At 35.3% G+C, this 21,913-nt stretch overlaps 3 protein-coding genes across 5 annotated transcripts; 2 read left to right on the forward strand and 1 right to left on the reverse strand.

Annotated features, from left to right (window-relative positions):
• Nucleotides 1–2,600: 2,600 nt before the first annotated feature.
• On the forward strand, nt 2,601–8,314 carry LOC112751724 (sphingoid long-chain bases kinase 1). Of its 3 annotated transcripts, XM_072217351.1 has the most exons (8): nt 2,651–3,110; nt 3,732–3,817; nt 3,897–3,992; nt 4,287–4,373; nt 5,446–5,543; nt 6,744–6,965; nt 7,055–7,674; nt 7,998–8,314. In XM_072217351.1, exons 7-8 carry the CDS (start codon nt 7,084–7,086, stop codon nt 8,139–8,141), a joined length of 735 nt encoding a protein of 244 aa, XP_072073452.1. In that variant the 5' UTR covers nt 2,651–3,110; nt 3,732–3,817; nt 3,897–3,992; nt 4,287–4,373; nt 5,446–5,543; nt 6,744–6,965; nt 7,055–7,083; the 3' UTR covers nt 8,142–8,314. The 3 variants fall into 3 exon arrangements, with proteins under 3 accessions (XP_025656735.1, XP_072073451.1, XP_072073452.1); XM_025800950.2 differs by lacking the exon at nt 3,732–3,817 and having other exon boundaries at nt 2,601–3,110; nt 3,897–4,009; nt 4,287–5,543; XM_072217350.1 differs by lacking the exon at nt 3,732–3,817 and having other exon boundaries at nt 2,601–3,110; nt 4,287–5,543.
• Nucleotides 8,315–16,814: 8,500 nt separating this feature from the next.
• Nucleotides 16,815–21,572, reverse strand: LOC140179037 (uncharacterized). The gene is made up of 9 exons (XM_072217352.1): nt 19,459–21,572; nt 18,593–18,868; nt 17,983–18,479; nt 17,702–17,910; nt 17,448–17,525; nt 17,295–17,360; nt 17,148–17,216; nt 16,998–17,072; nt 16,815–16,924 (listed from the first exon to the last, which is right to left on the reverse strand). Exons 2-8 carry the CDS (start codon nt 18,861–18,863, stop codon nt 17,033–17,035), a joined length of 1,230 nt encoding a protein of 409 aa, XP_072073453.1. The 5' UTR covers nt 18,864–18,868; nt 19,459–21,572; the 3' UTR covers nt 16,815–16,924; nt 16,998–17,032.
• On the forward strand, nt 20,156–20,665 carry LOC112749412 (uncharacterized). The gene has a single exon (XM_025797664.2). It carries the CDS (start codon nt 20,156–20,158, stop codon nt 20,663–20,665), a length of 510 nt encoding a protein of 169 aa, XP_025653449.2.
• Nucleotides 21,573–21,913: the final 341 nt, after the last annotated feature.

Here is a 21,913-nt window from a genome sequence, read left to right on the forward strand (position 1 = left end):
ATATCTCATGTTCTGCTTTTTCATTTTTTTTGTTGGGGGTGGGATTAATAGAAAGATGTGATGAAGTTGATAAGAGTGGTTGTGATACCAGTATATTTAGTTTATTATTATTATTTTTTAACTGAATATCATTCTAAGTACTAAGTTAATTAAACATGAGATATTTTAATGTATTTTAAATTCTAAAAGGCAATCAATTTTTTGTTCATTTGTTAAATAGGAGTATACTTAAAAGGATTTCTTAGGAGGGCTAATAATTTCTTTTTTCAAAACTGCAAATGTCTAGAACTACCATTAGATATTGTCTCCATTTACTAGCTCATTAGTCTTATTCTTGAAAAGTCTGTAAGTATTTGTCACAATCTTGCAAGAATAAGCAATACAAGACTCAAGATATGAAACTCTGTCAGGCAATTAGTTCCCAATTTTCACTATACAAACTGCTTTAATTAATTTACTTCAATTAGTAAGAAATTGAGATAAATTGATCATAATTAACCAGTACAATCATTGGCCTTCATTAGATTTTCTATCATGGGGTGATTAAGTATTTCATATTTAAACATTTTTTATATCGATTTAAAAGGCATAATTAATGATACCATATATGTCAAGCACGTAGTGATTTGCTTTAGTTTAATTTTCCAGAATGTGATAGCAACTAAATAATTTCCATTATATGTAGAAGGGAACGCTCGAATTCAAGAAATGATCCAAACGGTAGTCATAATACATGAGCCAAATCCTGGCTTTTCTTATTATGTTGTCTTTTTATTATATTTGCTTTTGAGTAATACTTATAATAATTGCTGTTTCAAAACATATAGTTGTCTTTTTGGATTGAATTGTTAGTTGAGTTTCTTTTTCTAGATTTTGTACGTAATTATTTATTTTCAGGTAAGTTATATGGTTTTAAATAATTTTCAGATAGTGTTTTATGATATTGTATTAAAGAAAATTTTTTGATGATTTTTGTTAACCCCAAAGTAGTGATGATTCTTATGTCTTTTTGTTTTATTTATTTATTTTTTCTCTAACATTTACAATTTTTTGTATTGGAAGATCTTAATCTTTTTCATTTTGTTTATCCTTCAAGGTTTTTTTTTTTTTTTTACCACTCTTCTCTTTGAGGCAAGAATTTTTTTCACGAGAAAGAATTATTTTTTTATTCATTAGATTCTATCTATTTAAAAATTTTCTTTAATATTATCAGAATTCAAATATGAAAAAAGTGTTTGATATTAACAAATAATATACTGAGCATAAAATTCATATCTAAAGACAAACTTTTGAAAAGAGCTGTCCTTACTCAAATAGAAGAACAACAATTTTTATTATAAGTGCTTCTTCTTTTAATTTATCTTTTGTTTTCTATTAATTGCAGGTTAATTTTTATTTAAATTCTGACATTTTCAAGTTTATTATGAAAAACGTGATCCTCTATAATCATTGACCTTCTCAAACAACCAAAATATCTTTTTTTTTTTGCATTACACATGAAGATTATAATTTTAATAAAGTTGTTTGCTATTTGACTATATATGTCATTTTGATTTACTCCAAAACATATTTATAAGTTGCTTGGAAAAAAAATTAGGAGAAAGACTAAATTAAATGTAAACTCTTGAACTCTTCCAGTTATATATATTACAATCTAAATCAATAAAAAAATAATTTGACCTGAATATTTGTTGAAACGGAAAATTATGTTTATTTTTAATAGGGGGAAGAAGTTATACCAAACATTAGATGAATCCCTTGACAAAGATGAACTAAGGGAAAGACATGATATTCCCAAACTTTAGAAGAGTTCATGACAGAAGTTAAGAAATGTGGATTTCATACCAAGACATCTACTGTTAAATCAAAGAAATGACTAAATATATGAATATTTAGTGCATCAAAACTTAATATGGTGTTAACTTATAAAAAATTAGATAATTATAGAATCATTTTTAATGAATTATAAAAACATTACATAATATTGTTCTCTTTTATTTGAAAAACTGGCAACTATATATATATGAAATATAAAATAATTATGAAATCATATTTTGTCAATTTTAAAATACTTTAAATTGAGTTATTTTTTTACAAAATGTTTAAATTTGCATATATTCTTATACATTTAATTATCGTTGTTCAAGCTTAAAATTTTTGTTAAGTATAGTCATTATTATCTACAAAAAATAAAAAAAAATGACGATTTTTGTATGAAAGTTGTGAATCATTTCAAATTGAATCATTATTTTGTAAAAATAGTATTCAAATAATAATAAGAGTTAAAATGTGTTGTTCTTTTCATAAGGAGTTATCAATTTAATATGTATTGTCTATTTGAAATTAGACGTAATTAAAAAAAATTTAATTAATGTGTTGGGCCTTTTATTGAGTCAATCCTAATTAATAGTTTTATAATTAATTTTTTTTATTGTGATTCAATTGTATTAATATTATATTATTTTATCCTTGAACAATTCTTTGAATTTTGGAGGCATAATTATTAAATTTAAATTTTATTCGAATTGATTAAAAGAAACTCGCGCCTAGTCGGGTTTTACACTAGTTATATATAAAAGGATAGCAGTAGATAGTTCTTTACTCAAAACTCAAAAAGTAAATATATATCTAGAATGAGACATTTAGCGGCAACTTTTTTCATAAACCACTGCATTTCAAAATTCAAAAACTCAGATCTCTCTCCATCGTTCTCTTTGCCTGCCGGCACCGAAGCTCAGCACCGTCACCAGAGTAAACGCAAAAACTTTGCTCGCAATGCAAACAGCGGAACCGCCGTTAGAGACTTTTCATCTGCTTCCGAAAACCGAAGCTCGATCCCTACGCAGTTACTTAGCAAAGATGGCTGTCGTGGCTTATGGCCGTCACCGGGGAAGCAATCAGGGATCGGGCTCATCACCGTCGAGCAGCAGAGATGAAGAATAACAATCCAGAAGTGATGATGGCTGTTGATGCAGCAGCGAGGAGAAAGAACAGCGGCAGCGGCGAGTGGTGTTCCTGCCAACAGTGAAGAAGGAGTAGCTAGAAGCATGTTGATGACACGGTGAAGAGAACGAGAGCTCTGAGATCCTACCATCGACGGTGTTGCATTGGTAATTTTTTTTAAGTAGAAATTTATTTTATATTTTCTTAACACGATGTGATTCACCCTTATTCATAGATCTGGCTTTTACCATCGTTAGCTTTATGTAGTGTCTTTTAATTTTTTTTTAATTGATGCGCTCTTTCTAATGATAAAAGCTAAGGAGGGCTAATAAGGAAAATTGGAATCGAGCAGAGTATATGTAAATGCTGAATGGTTTTAATTTGCTTTGATTTGGTGACTCAATGTTGCTGCATTTAGATTCGAATACCATGAATTAGACTTTGTAGTACTCTTTTGTTTATTTGACAGAATGAATTCATGGAGGGTTTTGTTTTTCTACTAAATGGAGCTAGAATTTTGAGTAATTAATCATTAAATTCTGCTGCATGTGCAGCCTGCAACTGAACACTATACCAATCCGAAGACATGCTTCTTTCATATTCTCTTCAAGGATTGGTTTATCTGATTATGATCTCTTTTCATATCCTCCTATGAGACTATGAGCCATATTTATTTCCTAAATTCTTCAATAGTATATTTTGTTAAAAAATATTTCGGCAACCATGTTTGTATTTTTTAAGATACCTACATAAACAGGGTATTTATTGTAGTTATAAATTTTCAACAGGTGCGCATAAAAGGGTTTCATTCAAATGAAGAGTGGTCAAACTATTGGAATGCTTCTGAAATTTGTGAACCATATCAGTGCATACAGTAACTATTTGTACCTTGTCTCATATAAAATGTCTCATACAGTAACAGGGTACTTATTGTTGTTATAAATTTTCAACAGGTGCGCATAAAAGGGTTTCATTCAAATGCAGAGTGGCCAAACTATTGGAATGCTTCTGAAATTTGTGAACCATATCAGTGCATACAGTAACGATTTGTACGTTATTCATTGAGGTGGTTTTTGAGTTCTCTTTGCCATTTTAGTGCACTTTTTACTTTTTGCAAGAATCTTTATCTATTAGAAACATATCAATGGTATTTTTTGGGCGTGATCTTCAACTTCCTGCACATGGTAAGTATTGGTAACAGAAATTCAGAAAACAGGGGTAAAGTCACAAGGAACTATATTCATATTTTTAGGATTGTTTTAGAAATATATTGACATGTTACTAATGAGATATTTACTTGATCTACTGGGTACTTATTTGAACGATTTTACAATGTTGTGCAGGTATTTGGAGATGATCTCTTGATGTCTAATGCAAAACACATTGAGAGAGCAGTACTAGAGTGTGCGTGTAATCCTCTTCTTCTTAAGGTAAGTCATTCTAATTTAAGTGGACTTTGAAGGGGTTCCTTTGTTGGATGGCAAACATTAATATTTAACTAAGTTTATATGTATTGTAATATTGTTTAAGTAATTTTGTTCTTCCTTCTCTGGCCATTGTGGATGCATTCTTCAATAGATGTTTCATAAATTGATACTGATGGCAAACAGGCAAAGTAACTAAACATTATTATTAAGCTTATTGGAACCTGTATATATTATATAGTTCTTATTTTTTTTTTAAATTAGATGGTTAGTGATTTTATTAATTCACACCTTAGCATGTGAGAACAGCAAATCTGTAGAAGCTTAGCATGGTGAGTTATCAAATCTTATGCCTTATTGGCTTATTCTTGGTTATTTTGGATGGTATATGGGCACATCTATAGAAGTGTAAACTGTAAAAGAAACTATGAACACATATTGCTAACATTAGGAACAATATGTTAAATGATTTATTGTGAATCAAATTGATCTCTTATCTTAAAGCATGCTATTGGTAAACTTTTGATATTGAAAAAGGAACTTTCTTCAATTCAAGAATTAAGTCACATGTGCAGTTGTTCCACATTAAATATTGATTTTTGCTTTGAGATATAGCATTTGGTTAGTCTTAGAAATTTTTTGCTTTTAATCACTTTTGATGTCACCATTTGACCAAATTGGGAATCTCTTGATTTTGCCTAACTATGAACTGTGAAATTTATGATTGACGTGAAAAAAATTTCCTAACTTAACAATTTGCTACTTCTCTTGGGGATGCTATAAGAATGAGAAACATGTAACACTTTGGATGATATATGGGCAGAACAGCTATAGAGAAGTAAAAATTTATTTCCTTTCAATAAATTTACAAAGTTGAATCTTTGGATGATGTAGCTTCTGAATATATTACAAGCTAATTATAACTATCAGCAATGAATGGTTGGGCATACCATAGACTTATTCTTCATTTCTTAATGGAGATTTGTAGTGCAGATTTCTAAAATGGTGCAATTCTCTTGGAGAATTCCCATACTTTGATTCTTGATCAGGTTAAAAGAAATCATGCTTTCATGTTCAGCTCTGTAAAGAAGGTAATCAATACTGCAATGCATCAAAATGGAAAATGGACATCAGCTCCAAGAGTTCTCAAAGGCAAATTTGACTGTCTTTTATTTGGTAAGCCTTTTAAGTGCTAATTTTTCCTTTTGTTTTCTTACTTGCATGATTCATTCTATTGTCTTATATATAAATTTATTTGGTTTGATGGTTGGCAAAAAAGTCAAGGTTCAGGTTTATCATGCTCTACACAACTCTTACCTACTATGTTAAATGATAAGATGTAAGAAAAAAACTTATGTGAATTTACATTAGTGTTTGATCTTATAATTTTTATTTATATTTTCTTTTATTTATCAAACTCATAGTAGAACAAACCCATAATGAACCTTTTATTTTTTCTTTTATTTTGCCCTTGCACGATAAGCACTTCATCATTTCCACCTTCTTGAATCTTGATTTTCTTTCAATTCTCAAATTAGAAAAATATCTTATTTATATGTTGTTTTCATTATAAATTATGATACCTGTTGAATTTTAGTTCATAAACAAATAACGTGTAAGTAAAATTTTACTTAGAGATTATAATTTAAATCGTTTTTTGTAGTAATTAACATGGAAATGATGAGTACTACTACTGGATCAATGATTATGTTTTTAATATAAGTAAAAGTAAGATTTATCTTGATTTGACCATCCAAACAGATGGAGAAATAGAAGCAAGCATAATAAAAAGATTCAACCTAGGTAATCAAAGTTGAATAGTGCTTTAGCTAATATTTCAAATAAAAATATATCACTAGTATATTAAAGACATGACTTGCACATAACGCAGGCCATATAATAGGATTTAGTAATATAACTAAATATCACTTAGTATTTGTTATTTGTATAGTGATAATATAAATTATTTTTATTAAAGTTTTAAACACACAAACATAATAACTTCTATATTTAAGTAAAATTCACTAATATGGACTAGAAAAATGATAAGATTATTCAGTTTTAGAAAAATAAATAATAGAACAGTCTTATACACTGTAAAATAAATTTTTATACACAAAAATTTGTTCAAATTTAAAATAACAAATATTAATATTAATAATTCAGTACCAACAAATTTTTATAATGGATTAAACATTTGGCGGGAACTCCATTTCTATCACGCCTCACGCAATGAAACACGTGTGCAAAAAAGCTAAGAGCTCCCTTTTCTGTTATCAACTGGGTATCACGTTCAGATACAATGCGATAATCACAGTTCCCACAGTTCCCCCTTTAATCTCTTTCTGCTCTTCGCTTATCACCACCTTGTGACAGTTTCACAATCTAATGCCGCCGCCACAGCCACAGCCACAGCCACCGCCTCCTCCTCCTCCCCTCCCCCAGTTCGAATGTGCAAAATGCGGGAAGTCTTTTCCCGAGAAAAGAAGATTAGAGGACCACTGGAGAACTAAGAAGCTTCGAAAGTACATACATATCTGCCAGCATTGCAATAATCGGTTCGAGACCAACGCAAACTTGGAACAACACCAAATTGGGGTAAGTTTTGTTCTTCTTTGAATTCTTTATTATTTTCTTTCTGTGTGTTCGTTAATTCATTTTTAATTTACTTTAATCGTTTCGTGCAGTGCGTTCATTTTCTCCAGCAGAATCAGTGATGCAAAGCGTCACTCGTAAATTATTTTTCTTTTTCTTTTTGGTTCTTGCCCAATTTCTTTTTGGTTCTTGCCCATCTCAACTGCCTCTATCAACAACACCAAACTGGCCAAGAACCAGGTCTAAGTCAAGGAATGATAAATGGACTGGATTGACCACTACACATGATAACTCTAGATGGGGCAACGGTGGGACAAATGATAGAGAGCATATATCATCAACACTTTCTGATCCAGGTCCTATATGGGATGCTGAACCAAAGTGGGATCCCGAGGCTAATTGGGATGTAGAAAACCCAATTGAGTTGCCAGGGCCTCCAGATGATACAGAAGTAGGACCCACAAAGGAGGTTGTGCCTCGATTTGGAGACAAATGGGTTGTCTCGAAGGGACATTTCCTTGGCATTCTGGTTTGCAACCATGCATGTAGAACTGTTCAAAGCTCGCAGGTGGTTGCTCCTAAAGCTGAGTTTGATGACAACACACTAGATATGCTCTTGGTTCATGGGGTTGGAAGGTTGCGGCTATTGAGATTTTTTGTACTTATGCAGATGGGTCGACACCTTTCCTTGCCATATGTTGAATATGTAAAGGTATTTGCATTAATATTTTTTAAAATGAAATTGTTTAGACTGCATTATACACATCATTAGTTCTTAAAACAGTGCATATTATTGTGGTGATTAACTGGTAGAGTTGCCTTTAAATAATGTTACCATGTTCCAATCTTTGCTTGCTTTTGTCTAATGAAATTTAGAATACTACAGTCAACAATTGCTATTAGTTCTGAGCTGTGTCATGAAAAAATATTGGTTGGCTTTATCTGGTTAGGTTCTTTAGTGTCCGGATTGTCTTATTGTCCTGGTTTTTATTATTTCTGTATTTGTTCATTGTATGACTGTCTGTTTGGATGCAGGTAAAGTCTGTGAGGATAAAGTCAGGGAAGCACACTCATAATGGATGTGGTATTGATGGTGAGCTTTTTCCACTCAATGGACAAGTAGTTTCTACTATGCTTCCGGAACAGTGCAGGCTAATTGGCCGTTCTCGTATACGATAACAGTGACTCATTTTCAATTTTTTGATGGGTTCTGGAAAGAAGCTCATGTACTTTTGTCAAATATACAAGTCCAGATACCCAATTTGTCCATGTGAAATACCCTATCTTCGCTGTAACAGCTGAGGCTTTTTCTAAATTTTTGTTCCGGTTATATGTATCTGTTGTTGCTTGCATATCTGTCTTCCTTATTTGTCCTCAGTGAAAAAAGAAAAACAACACATTTGTGCATTACTTGCAACAAGCCGCTGAATGTATTGCCGCTGAATGTATTGCATTTCTCCCCATTTCCTCCACTTGGTTTGGTCCATTGATTCTCTTGTGTCACAATCTCTGAGATGGAAAGTTGTATTGTATCTACATTTCAAGTTTATACTGAATCTTGTAGACTGCAGTTCTCCAAATCCAGCTTCAGCAGATGGTTGCGGAGCAATGCAGGGGTAGCTAAACCTACCAAAATGGTAATACACTAATACCATTCAATTAGAAAGTGGGAATTGAAAAAGTGGTAGATTATGTGAAGGGTAGTCCACTTGAAAGTATACATATATTATGGCAGGTTCATGTGTGACTTGATGGCAATTGTTGTTGGTACTATCCGACAGCAAGTTAGGTCAATTTATATATTGAGCTAGGAGGCTCCATTTATGAATTTTATTTGGCTTCAAAACACAGTAGAAAATGATGAATTTGACTAATAAAAGAAATTCCCAGTCATAATAGACACTAGCAATTTCTGCCAAACTAGAAATATCATTAGAAAGAATCAAACGTGTATGATAAGAACAACAATGCGTAGCAAAGAAAATCTCGGAAGAATGAGGACAAAAGACCATGAGTTTAGGAGAATATCAGTTCGATATAGACGAACGGGTGGATAATGGATATTGTGGGTGTGTTGCAAAATCACTCACGTGTCCCCTTCCAAAGACCATACTATAGTATACAGAAAACTTAACTAATAGGAGATTTCTGTTATTATTAATTTATTATTATCACGTAAATTATGCACTGTACTAAATTTTGGTATTTTGGGGAGTGAGTGGTTGAATTAAAAGCAGAATCAGAAAATTATCCAATATCCCCATCAATCCTTTTATTCTTACACAGAAAAAATACAAAGGAATTTTCAACAAATTGATATATCTTTTGATCATTAGATAAAATATAAAATCTACACAAAATAGTTTCACTTATAATACAAAGATGTGTATCAATTTAGACAAAAGTAAATATAAATATTCTTTTCCAGAGTAGAAAAAGTCGTTGGATTATATTCGTAAAGTATCGTTTTTGTCCCCAACGTTTGGGGTAAGTCCCAAAGTTGTCCCTAACGTTTCAATTGTTCTATTTAAGTCCCTAAAGTTTCTAATTATAAGAAAATAAATTTATTTAAAATGAAAGTAACATGATTAGGTGTAATTTATTTAGATGTAAATAAAAAATAATTGAACACTATGTACAGTAAAAAATTAATATTATTAAAAGATAAAATTAAATTAAAATTTATTTTTATGTATCGTTTTTGTCCCTAACATTTTCGTCTTATTTAAGTCCCTAACGTTTCAAAATCGTCTCAATTTTGTCCCGCCGTCAATTCTGTTAACGGATCCCTAACGGCAGGACAACATTGAGTCAATTTTAAAACGTTAGGGACTTAAATAGGACGATTGAAACGTTAGGGACAACTTTGAGACTTACCCTAAATGTTGGGGACAAAAACAATACTTTACTCTTTTATATAATATTGACTTTTAAGTATACTGGCAGTTGTTAAGTTATAAATGTGTTGAAAAGGTTAAAATGAATGGAGGGACTGTAGGGTCGGAAGTGAGCTGAGCTGAGCCGAGCTAGATCAAGCTCAAGCTCGGCTTACGAAAATTGAGTTTGGCTCACGGTTTGACTCATTAACAATCGAGCTTATTTCTTAAGCTCAAGCTCGGCTCACCAAAAGCTCACGAGCTGGCTCGAGCTCACGAGCTGACTCAAATAAGAGAAACATAAATACATAATCTATAATTTTATATCAATAAATTATAACTTATATATTTTTAAAAATATTTGAAAAGATCAATTTTATATATTGTTTATCCGGAAAAGCTCTGCATACAAGCCATTAGGGCTTGTATGCTTTACAAGTTCATTAAACAATAAAACCAAAAAACGCGCCTCTCCACATACGTTGATTACACGCGCTATATAAGATCCCGCGTATATCTAACTACCAAATTCAAAAGATTCGTTTTTGTTATTTTGAGATTTGGTTGTTCTTCTTCTCGCGCGTCTTCTCCATCGTTCTTTTCCTCTCCTTTTCTCACTGGTATGTTCTTCGTTTACGTTACTTTCTTCTCTCTCTCTCTCTGCAACTCGAGCTTTCGTTTTCTATTTTGATTTGTTGTTTTCTGAAATCAAAGTTTGAACTCGTTTTGAAGATAATGGATCATTCAACCTCAGATTGTCAGCTGAATCCAGGCGAAGTGGATTATGAATTTGAATCTAACAAAGTTCCTGAGGTTTGATATACATAGGATTAGTATGAATTTTCTTTCAGTAATTTTCTTTCAGTATGAACACGTTAACATGAATCTGTCGATTCAATGTATTAGTTGTGATTAATTACCTGGAATTTATAGCAGACGCTCGGGTGTAGATCAGGTCTTTTTTTGGGTGTATTCTTGCTTGAAGTGTGGGTGTATCTACAGTACTGGTTTTGTTATTTTAATTGAGTTGTTGTTGTTCAGGTGTATTATATCAGACATGATTGGATGTGTTTTTAGTTTTTGACATGGTGTATTCCGCAGCCTGTGTATTTACAGTTTATGGCTTTAAAGGTCATTGTGTAGTTGAGTTGTTGCGGTTCGGGTGTATCATATTAGGCATGATTGGGTGTATTTGAATCATATCTATGGGTGTATTCACAGTTTCTGACACGGTGTATTGTGCAGCCTCTCTCGGTTGTTGATGACGAGCTTGTTCCGAAGGTCGGAATGACCTTTACCACCCTTGAAGATGCTGAAAAATTTTACAGGAACTACGCCAAGGCTGCAGGTTTCTCTACAAGAGTTCGGTGCACAAATAGGAAGGGAAACGAGATTAAGAATCAACTGATTACATGTAGCAGAGAGGGAAAATGGAAATCTAAAATATCTCTGACCGAGAAGACCAATCCGACAGCCGGTTTAAACTGTCCTACAAGAATTTATATACACACATTGAAGGATGTCGGTGCTTGGATCATTTCAAAGGTTGTGCTCGATCATTCACACCCCTGCTGTCCAAGCAAAGCAGAGATACTCAAACAGCACAGGGAACTAAGCATGTCCATTCGTCGTACAATAGAGAATAACGAGGAGGCTGGTATCAGACCAAGCAAAACCTACCAATCATTTGTTGCGGCTGCCGGGGGTCACCGGGAGTTAAATTTTATCGAAAAGGATGTGAGGAATTATATTACCAGGGAAGTGCGGAATGTTTCCGAACAAGAAGATGCAAAGGAATTCGGGAAATATTTGTTAAGAATGAAAGAGAAGAATCAAAATTTCTTTTTTGAGCTCCAACTCGAAGAGGATCAATCGATTAAACTGGCTTTTTGGGCCGATGCAAGAAGCAGAGCTGCCTTTGAGTATTTCGGAGATGTCATTTCATTCGACACCACCTACAATACAAACAGGTAACAAACTGCCCCTGTTTATGATGCTAAATTAATGTATTTTTACGAATCCGCAGCAGAGGTGTATATTGGCTGTTCCATTGGGTGTATACGAAGCATTTGTTGGGGTGTACCTAATGATTTTGCATTCTGGACCATGGTAATTTGTTTCAGGTATAATTTGGTCTGTGGTTCTTTTGTCGGGGTGAATCACCACGGTCAGTCAACACTTCTCGGATGCTCTTTGATGAAGAACGAAGAAATTGAATTATTCAAATGGTTATTTCAATGCTGGCTTCGTTGCATGGGAGGAAACGCTCCGAAAGGGTTTCTCACCGATCAGTGCGCATCAATGAAAATGGCTTTAGAGGCCTGTATGCCAACGACAATTCACCGTTGGTGTATTTGGCACATCATGAAGAAGATTCCTAGCAAATTAAACGGGTACAAGGGACATGCCGATATCGAACAAGAAATGAGCCATGTTGTTTGGAACTCTCATAGCAAAGACTCATTCGATAGGAATTGGAATGATTTTCTGCTGAATTTTGGTCTTGCGGACAACAAGTGGCTTTCAGGTAATGTCTTTTTAAAATCTGCAGCAGAGGTGTATACTGCATGTTCTCTCGGGTGTATTTACAGTCTGTGTTTCGGTGTATTATGCAGATCTGTACGAAGACCGTCACATATGGGTTCCTATCTATCTGGATCACCACTTCTGGGCAGGGATGAGAAGCACACAAAGGAGCGAGAGCATGCATTCATTTTTTAACAAGTATATCACCCGGAACAGCTCGCTTATTCAGTTCGTCAAACAATACGATAATTGCCTCGGAAGCAGGGAGCAAGCAGAGAGAGAATCAGATGCTGCAGATTTTCATACGGTCATACCGTGTGCAACCAAATCCTCCATTGAAGCTCAGTTTCAAGAGGCGTACACTCACACAAAGTTTAGGAAAGTCCAAGCGCAATTCAGAGGAAAGGCGAATTGCATCACCATATTAAAGAATTCCGCTCTAGGCTATTCAGTATACGAAGTCGGAGAACAAGTTTCCAGCTCAATATTCAACAAGTTCTTGGTTACTTACGACTCAGTTGCAGCCGAGGTAAAATGCCAATGCTTATTATTCGAGTCGAGAGGGATACTGTGCCGTCACGCACTAAGCGTGTTAAGCTTCGAACAAGTAAGCCAAGTGTTCCCTAGATACATACTGGAACGATGGAGCAAGAAGGTAAAGAGGCGACACACACACATCAAGAGCAGCCACGACGAGCCACTGATGGAGCCAAGAAGCAAGAGGTTCGACCAATTGGTTTTTCGTTCGCAAAATATTTGCGAATTTGCCTCCGAATCGGATGAGCTGACTGCAATTTTGCACCGTGCGTACGATAATGTCATGGCCGAGATGGAATCATTAAAAGCCAAAAGGAAGGGGACATCTTCTTTATCCCACGAAGACGCCAACTTGGAATCCGTTAACGAGCTTCAAAGCCCGCCAAGGATTCGAACAAGAGGACGTCCAAAAAACAGGCTAGGTTCAAAGCTGGAGAAACAGATTGCAAATGCCACAAAGAAGAAGAAGACGAAAGTTTTAAGCGAGGTAAAAGTAATGTTCTTTAAATTTGTGGCGATTGAGTTTATTTTTCTCGTTAATAGGTTAGCTAATGTGTGAGTGTTATATTCAGATAAACCTGTTTGATGCTGCATCAGCGGCGCATTCAAATTCCAGCCAATATCAAGGACACGTTATGAATTATCAGTTCAGGGTACCAGCAGCAGGGGGATAACTCTTTGGGTGTATAGTTTTATAGAATATGGGTGTAAAAGCACTGTTCTTTTGGGTGTATTTTTGTTAATTCACAATTTACATATAGACACATATTTAGATACATATAGAACAAAAGCTGTAAAAATTCGCAGGTTATGGATGTATATTTGATTTGATATTTTTCTTCATATTTTAGTACATGTAATTCATACATTTTGAATATAGCACAGACAGTTTGGGTGTATATTTTATGCAATCTTGGGTGTATTATTAGACTTGCGTTGGGTGTAACAGTTTATAATTTGCGTTTATATATGCCTTGATTTTTTCCTTCATATTTTACCACCTGTAATACAGCTTTTGAATACATCACAGACAGTTTACCAGCACAGATAGTTTAACTATGGGAAAAAATATACATGGAATAGAAGTTGTTGATAAATGGCAAATATTTACATTATTTGTTCAATTTACAAACTACCCAGCAGTTGGATTACGCAGTTTCTATATCAGCAGAATTAATCTGACAAAACGGACTCAATAATACAGAGGATGGCTTCGACAGCCTTATAGCACTACTCTCTCTAATTGCGCGATCTCTTTGTTTATTCATCTCACTGAATAGTATCCGGGAAGCATACTCCACTCTATAGTGGTCCACCTCCTCCTACAATTAAAAAGTATATTCTTTAGTAAACAGCAATATTAATTCAGTAAAGTAATACAGAGTTATATAGTTCTAAAGACAGTTACCTGTGGCCAAATATCCCATTCATACTTCCCCTTTTTGATGTTTTTCGGCTCAATTAACTCCATCCACTTCATAACGTAGATAGCGCAGTCATAGCTGAAAACGAAGAAAATAAATTACAAATCTCATTTACGAAAGTTTGATGTTCAAAGTCACAAATTTATACCTTGTTTTTTGGCCTGATATTTTAACATATGATGCTTTAATTTTCTTCTCGTTCTTCCCTTTTTGTAGAGGTTCCCCGCCGGCATATGTTATCAATCTTGAAAATACATATCCCTTAAATAGCAAAACAAATTAGTAATACACCCGAATAAATGCACAAGATACACCAAACTGAATGGACAATATACACCCAACACAAATAACGAAATAGACCTATCTATTAAAGTAAAGAAGACAGAGGCAACTTACAGTGAATTTATTAATGGCCTTTCTCTCATCGCTTGGAGCTTTTTTGTGTAGTGGGTCAAGTATATGACATCTCCGCTTCGTTGTATTTATCAGCCATAACCACCAATGCCCCGAGTGGCAAACAGGAGCAAAAATCTGAAGGATTGCCACATTTCAACAGTGTGTTATTTTATTTGGCATATAAGTAAATAAGCGTACTAACAAATTTAGCAAACGAAAACTTACATATGGATGCGAAGTTAATTTTTTTTCTATCTATGAAGGGAATGAAACTCGGGTAGGCTTCCACCCTAAATTCCTTTTTCGTTTTCGGTGATACGAATTCCCCCTTTGGGTGATCCGAAAGTGCCATGCTCTGCAAGAATTGCGAAACAAGAAATGTAATACTAAACTTACACCCAATTGAACATAAAAAATACACCAAAATCAATACAAAAAATACACCCAAAGTTCGTAGAAGTAACACTTACCACAATATCGGGGGGGAGACAGTATATTTGTTCTTGAAACCTCTTTTCATTTTTCTGGTTGAGGATGAGGCAGATGGCAGATACAATCTAGAAATATATGCCGAAATCCATTTTACATTAATAAGCATTGCAATTGACTTTGGTGTAAAAACATTAATGTTATTCTAATATTACCTGAGATTCTATATCACTTTTTGCCTGGAGGGATACAAGGTGCATTCTCATCAAAATGTATTCTCCTTGGCCAATCAGAGTGCACATCTCCTCATACTCGTTAGTATTGCCATCTGCATCTTCCTTCAGTCTCGTCCCCCAGATGTAGCACTTTTGTTTCATATCATCCGTAATCTGATATAATCCCCCAGGAGTTTGAAACTTTGCAGAACTTTCTCCCCCAACCCCCCTCTGAATTTGTGGACTTTTGTTTTTTCCCTTCGCCGCACTGCTTGCTATTTTTTGGACCAAATCATCCAATTGTTCTATCAAATTTGCAGATTCTGGAGATTTTGCCCTTTCTGTCTCCTGCGTTGACGCCCCCTCCTGGCTTGAATCAGTCAATCCAAGGCTGAATGATGACACCCCTGGATCTGTTTTAGGAACATAGGATGCTGTCCGTGCCATCATCAACAGGGCAGCAGCATCTTCTGCGTCTGGATGACTGCGTCATCATGTATAAGAATAAGAATAAGAATAAGAATATACGGATGATAAGCAAAGATTGATTTTAGTCTGATGAACTTACATTTTAGTTGGAGCTGGGGGAAGCGTGGGTGTGGTCTCTTGAAGTTGTTTGGGGGTTTCAGGAGTGCTGCACAGTTATACAAAATTAATCATGGTGTAAAAAAAAACTAATCAGGAACAATATACACCCAAACTGTTAGCAAATATACACCCAATACTATTTCTTACGTTTCTGTAATCCCTTCAATCTGTAGCATAGGGGTTTGGGATGCAGGCACAAAAATCTGAATCGAGACTCTAAACAAGAAGAAAAAAGAAGGGTTAACAACGCTTTTGAAAATAATAAGGTTATAAGGTTTAAATATTCTTGGAAAACTCACATTGTAAGCGCATCCGACGGTGTCTGTTCCCTCACAACCATCATATTCGAATCAGCCGGACTCAACCTAAAATACACCCAAAGAAATTCAAGAAATACACCCGAACAATTCAAAAAGAAGACATGCTTTGTTTTTTGAGAACTTACATACTTGCAGTTTTTGCTTTTTTTTTCTGCCTTTTTTTTCTTGAATAAAATAATAAAGGGCTTTTTTTTTCTAAAAAATATATATACATAATTAGAAGTAGAAGGGTAATAGAAGAACAAAAGTAACGGTTATTTGAAAGAGAAATTACATGCTCTGTGACGGCTGGTTTACACTACTCTGTTCTGTGCGTCCTTGAGAGGAAGGATCATCACTTCCCAAGGTCACAGCCGGTATTCTAAAACAGATTTGATGTTATTCAGACAAAATAGGATACAAGTATAAAATACACTCAAATGAATGCACAAGATACAACCAACCGAATGGACAATATACACCCAACACAACAAACTTAATATCCCAACTTAATAAACAACATACACCCAACTTGATCAACACAATACACCGAAATGGTTCCACAAAATACACCCAAATCATGATAACAAGATTTTATTAAATAATAAAGCTTCTTACGTTTCAGAGGACACATAGCGACCTTCTGTCGATCGCAGGTCAGCTTGGTTCTCCCTGCAAAACAAGAAACAATTATTAGTATACAAAACACACCAAAATATGAAATAGACAGCCCAACAAGACATACCCCTCTGCAGCAGATTTATCAACGTTTTGCCCTAGTCATTCATCTAGTTCGTCACTTGATATTTCATATGTCTCACTACATTCATAAAAGAAGATGTTAACAAAAATAATTACAATGATAAACGGTAATATAGCTTACGAGGTACTGTACCCGTCAAAGTATTGATCTTCTTTAGGAGGTGAATCCTCCACAACAACTTTTTTCTTTTTTGGTTGTGTTCTGGGTGGAAAAAAAAGAGTACCAATCAGAAATAAAAAATTAATTTTATTACAGAATATTATCCAAAGAAGTGCTTACTTTTTTGGTGATGTTTTTGTCTTTTTCTTTTTCTTTTCCTTCTCCACCGGTGATGATTCTTCGCTCCTATAAGTTAATAAGAGACACTTCAGTTAATACACGAAATCTTAATAATGAAGCCAAAAGAAAGGAGTAATAATTTCAGGACATTACTCATCACTTGATTCAGATTCAGATTCTGAATCAGAATCGGACCTCTCTTGACTCTTCTTTCTTTTTCTGGAGTCCATTCTGGAAGGCAAACAATCATTATTTAGAACATACTAAAAAAAACACGCAAATGAATGTACAAGATACACCCAACGCAGCAAACGAAACACACCCAGCTTAATAAACAACATACACCCAACGTGATCAACAAAATACACCCAAGTCGAAAAAAAATTACACCCAAGTATGGTACTTACTTTTTCCCCTTTTTGCTGCGGTGTTTTGTTCCTGAATCCTCTGAGTTTTCTTGAGTCTCAGACTCAGAGGTAGAAGTGTCACTGTCAGTAGTTTCTTTCTCTGAAGACGATGTTGAACTCGCCTTCCTTTTTTTGTTTTTTTTTATTTCTTTTTTTTCTTCTTTTTTCATTTTTTCTCTTGCTCTTGTCTCCGCCATCTTCACAATCCCCTGAAACATTAGATATTTTAGCTAGCAGCATTCAGGTAAATAAAATACAAGCAACATATTATATTTACTTACCAAAATTTCCTCTCTTTCTGCAGTCATTCTTTCCACCAACTGCTCCTTAGTCCAGTTGGCAATCCAGGGCTTTGGTGGTCTTTCAGCCCTCTTCTTGCCTTTGTTTTCTGAAAGATGAAAGTATATTATCATCAGGGCGAAGAGGCAGCCATCAATTGCCTTCTTCTTCTTCTCCTGGTAGTCTGTGATGCCCTTGACCATGAAGGTCAAAACATGCCCCCCCCCCCCCCAGTTTCTCTCCGATATGTCGTCCATCTTAAAAATTGGGGCCAGGTGCACGGCCGATATTTTGTTTATCGTCGTTGGCAAAAGGAACGCCATCTGTATGTAGAGGATGAATATCCTCTTGAACATCAGGCGTTCCTCTTCGTTGCCAACGCCGATTTCCATCATTTCATCGGTAAGACTTTTGAGGGTCTTACCCTGGAATCTTCTATAAATTATTTTGTCATCATCAGAAAGTTTCTTATACTCAACTTTCTCAGGAAACAGATTTTCTACAAAAAGGAAAACAACAAAGTATCAAAGTCGGTTCAAATACACTCAAGCATCAACCTTAAATACACCCAAGCATTAACTTAATATACACCTATAATTTTGAGCTAGTTACCTGTTGCATTGATGCCAAGCGCATCACCTATTGTCTTTGGTGTTATTTGGAAAGAACCATATCCTGTCTTCAGTCTGTTCTCCCCAAGTTTGAAGTTGTTTGCCAGTTCCCTTAAGAGTTGGTGATCCACCCTTAGTGGTGGGATGTGCATCAACCCACCGAATCCGAGATCCCTCACAATTGCCTTCTTCTCCTCAGTCATGTTTCTAAACTTATCACTCAGGAAATGTGTGGCACACTTAAGGTCTTTTGTTTGGTTTCTTGCTGCCATTTTCTCTGAAACGAAAAATACACCCATATATAAGAGTTAGATACACACATAGATAACAGTAAGATACACCCATAGATATGATTCAGATACACTCATTGATAATAGTGAGATACACCCATAGATATGATTCAGATAAATCCATATATATCAGTCAGGTATCACTCAAACATGCTTCAATATCAAATTAATTGAGATATCAGTAAGATACACGCATATATGAGTCAGATACACCCATTGATAACAGTAAGATACACCCATATGTAAGAATCAGATACACCCATTGATAACAGTGAGATACACCCATAGATATTATTCAGATACATCCATATAGATATCAGTCAGATATCACTCAACCATGCTTCAATATCAAGCCACATTACAAGGTTAAGCAGTATACACCCCCAATCTATGGAATAAACCCCCAAAAATCAACAACAATAGCAGGAGAACTTAGAACAAGAACGTAGAACGATGTAGAACTTAGAAGAACGACGTAGAACTTAGAACAGTGTAACAAAGAAGCAAGAATAATAGTAAACCCTAGAAGAACGACGTAGAAGAAAAGTAAAATATACATGAATCTTAATGAACTTACGTTGAGTATTGTTGCTTTGTTTTCTCTTCAGATTCTTCACGGAGAGTTTGATGGTATTTTAATGGAGGTTTCGAACAACGATTTGTATATTTTGAACTTTGATTTTCGCTCGAAAATGGGAGGGTTTCCTTGTTTTCGAAGCGCTTTGAGAAGTGGAAGAAGTGGAAGAAGTGGAAGAGTCTGCCATACGTAACGGTTGTAGTGTGGAGCAATCACGCCATGTTATCTCTCTTTATGCGCGTGAGTTCTATTTGGGCTGGGCCAACTTGTAAGCTTGTAAACTTGTATGTGTAGCAGGCCCGTTGTTTATCTATCAATAAATTATAAATTTTTTATTTATGTCCTATATTAAAATTATATGTAAAAAATAAATATAAATGTTAAATAATTAAGATTGTTATAATATATATATAATCGAGTCAGCTCACGAGCTAATGAGCTGAGCTTATCCAAACTCAAGCTCGGCTCATTTAATTTATGAGCTCAATTTCAGGCTCAAGCTTGGTTCACCAGCTCACGAACTTAGCTTATCGAGCTGTTAACGAGTCGAGTTCAAGTTGGCTCATGAGCTAGATTAACTCACTTCCAGCCCCTAGGAGGGAGCAACTAACAAATAAGAATCATAATAATCACAACACAATAAATCAAAAATAAAAGACACAGCAAAAAGCACTTAATTGAGCAAAGAAGCATGAGCATGAGCATGAGCATGAGCATGAGCAGCAGTAGCAGTTACCCAACAAGGGCGTGTTCGCCTTCATCCTCCGTGAGCGTCTCCCCTAACTGCACTTCTTCATGGATGATTCTCCCCAAGAACCCTCTCTCACTCCCTCAACCCTCATGCGCCCTCTCACTCCCAACCCCCACGCGCCGTCCCCTAACCGGCCTCGTTAGGTGCGAGGTCGCAGTTCAACTCTCTTCTCAACAAGACGAAGAAGCAGAAGAATCTTCCAAGGTCAGCAAGGTCGGTGCGCGCGTTAGGGTGAAATCGCCGCTCAAGGTCTATCATGTTCCCAAGGTTCCGGAGCTCGATCTCGACGGAATGGAAGGTCAGATCAAGCAGTACGTAGGGTTATGGAACGGGAAGCGAATCTCTGCTAACTTGCCTTATAAGGTTGAGTTTGTTACGGAAATTGAAGGACGTGGCAAGAATTCAGAGTCTTCGATCACAATTAAAGTCTGTAAGACTCACTACTACCACTACTGAATATCTTACAAAAATTAGGCAATTAGTAGATTCATTAATTGCCTTAGAGGCACCGTTCTCTGAAGATGAATATATTCAAACCATTCTTGATGGAGTCACGGAAGAATATCAAGGCTTCATTGGCACTATCATGGCAAAAATGGGCAAGTTTACAGTAGTTGAAACAGAATCATACCTGATAGCATATGAAGACATGCTAAATCGATTCAAGAAACCTTCACAACCAATTCCTTTAGCCAATTTATCTCAATCTTCTATCCCTTCGGATCAGAATTTTCAAAGAAACTACAATCCTTCTAGAGGCAGAGGAAGAGGAGGAAGATTCATGAGAGGTGGTAGATTTACCAACTCAAGTTTGACCAGCAATTTCAGTCACCTAATGCAACATTTTCAGCTCAATCATATCACCATCCAGCCCCTCCACCATCCTTTCATCAACCTAGGACATTTTTGGCAGCACCACCGTCATCATCGTCATCACCATGTGACAGCTGAACCTAATAACCTTCTTCAAGCTGCTGAGAATCAGATTGGGTCAGATCAGTTGTATATAGGTAATGGTCAAGGTATCAAGATTTCTAACTCTGGTTCTTCTACTCTTTATGATTCAAATACTGCTCTTTCTTTCAAATTAACTAATCTATTACTTGTGCCTCAAATAACCCAAAATCTCTTGAGCGTTTCTAAATTTGCAGCTGATAAGTTGTGTTGGGATGCAACAATCTGCCTCAACACTTCATATGTTATGTTATTTCTGCCTCAACACTCATAAGTTGTGTTATTTCTTTTATGTTAATACAGCTTCACTACTCAACATTAAAACTACTGAGGACATTGTTGGTATAGTAGAACCCTCTGAATGGCTTGCATTTGATTGCTGCTGCTGCAATGTGAATTCCCTATGCGCCTGTTTTTACATTTCAAACGAGAACATGTAACAATGACTAGTACTATAGTTTTAGCAAGATGTGACATCCATTCCACATTGAGAGCTTACCTCAGAAAATCTTCCTGGTTGAAGGTGTTTTATATGTGTTAGGATTGGCGGTTCCAGCCCAAAAGGCGCCTCTGAGTTGTTCAGATATGAAGGGTATTGGCGGTTCCAGCCCAAAAGGCGCATCTGAGTTACTGAGATATGAAGGTTAACTCACTGATGGCTGATTTGGCATGGTTGGTTTGTTAGGTAGGGATGCGTAGTGCAAAGGGTTGCCTTGGTGTAGACGCAGACTTTCTATCATGTTTACAGGG

The sequence above is a fragment of the Arachis hypogaea genome, chromosome 15 (genome assembly GCF_003086295.3).
Source record: "Arachis hypogaea cultivar Tifrunner chromosome 15, arahy.Tifrunner.gnm2.J5K5, whole genome shotgun sequence".
Classification (NCBI taxonomy): domain Eukaryota; kingdom Viridiplantae; phylum Streptophyta; class Magnoliopsida; order Fabales; family Fabaceae; genus Arachis; species Arachis hypogaea.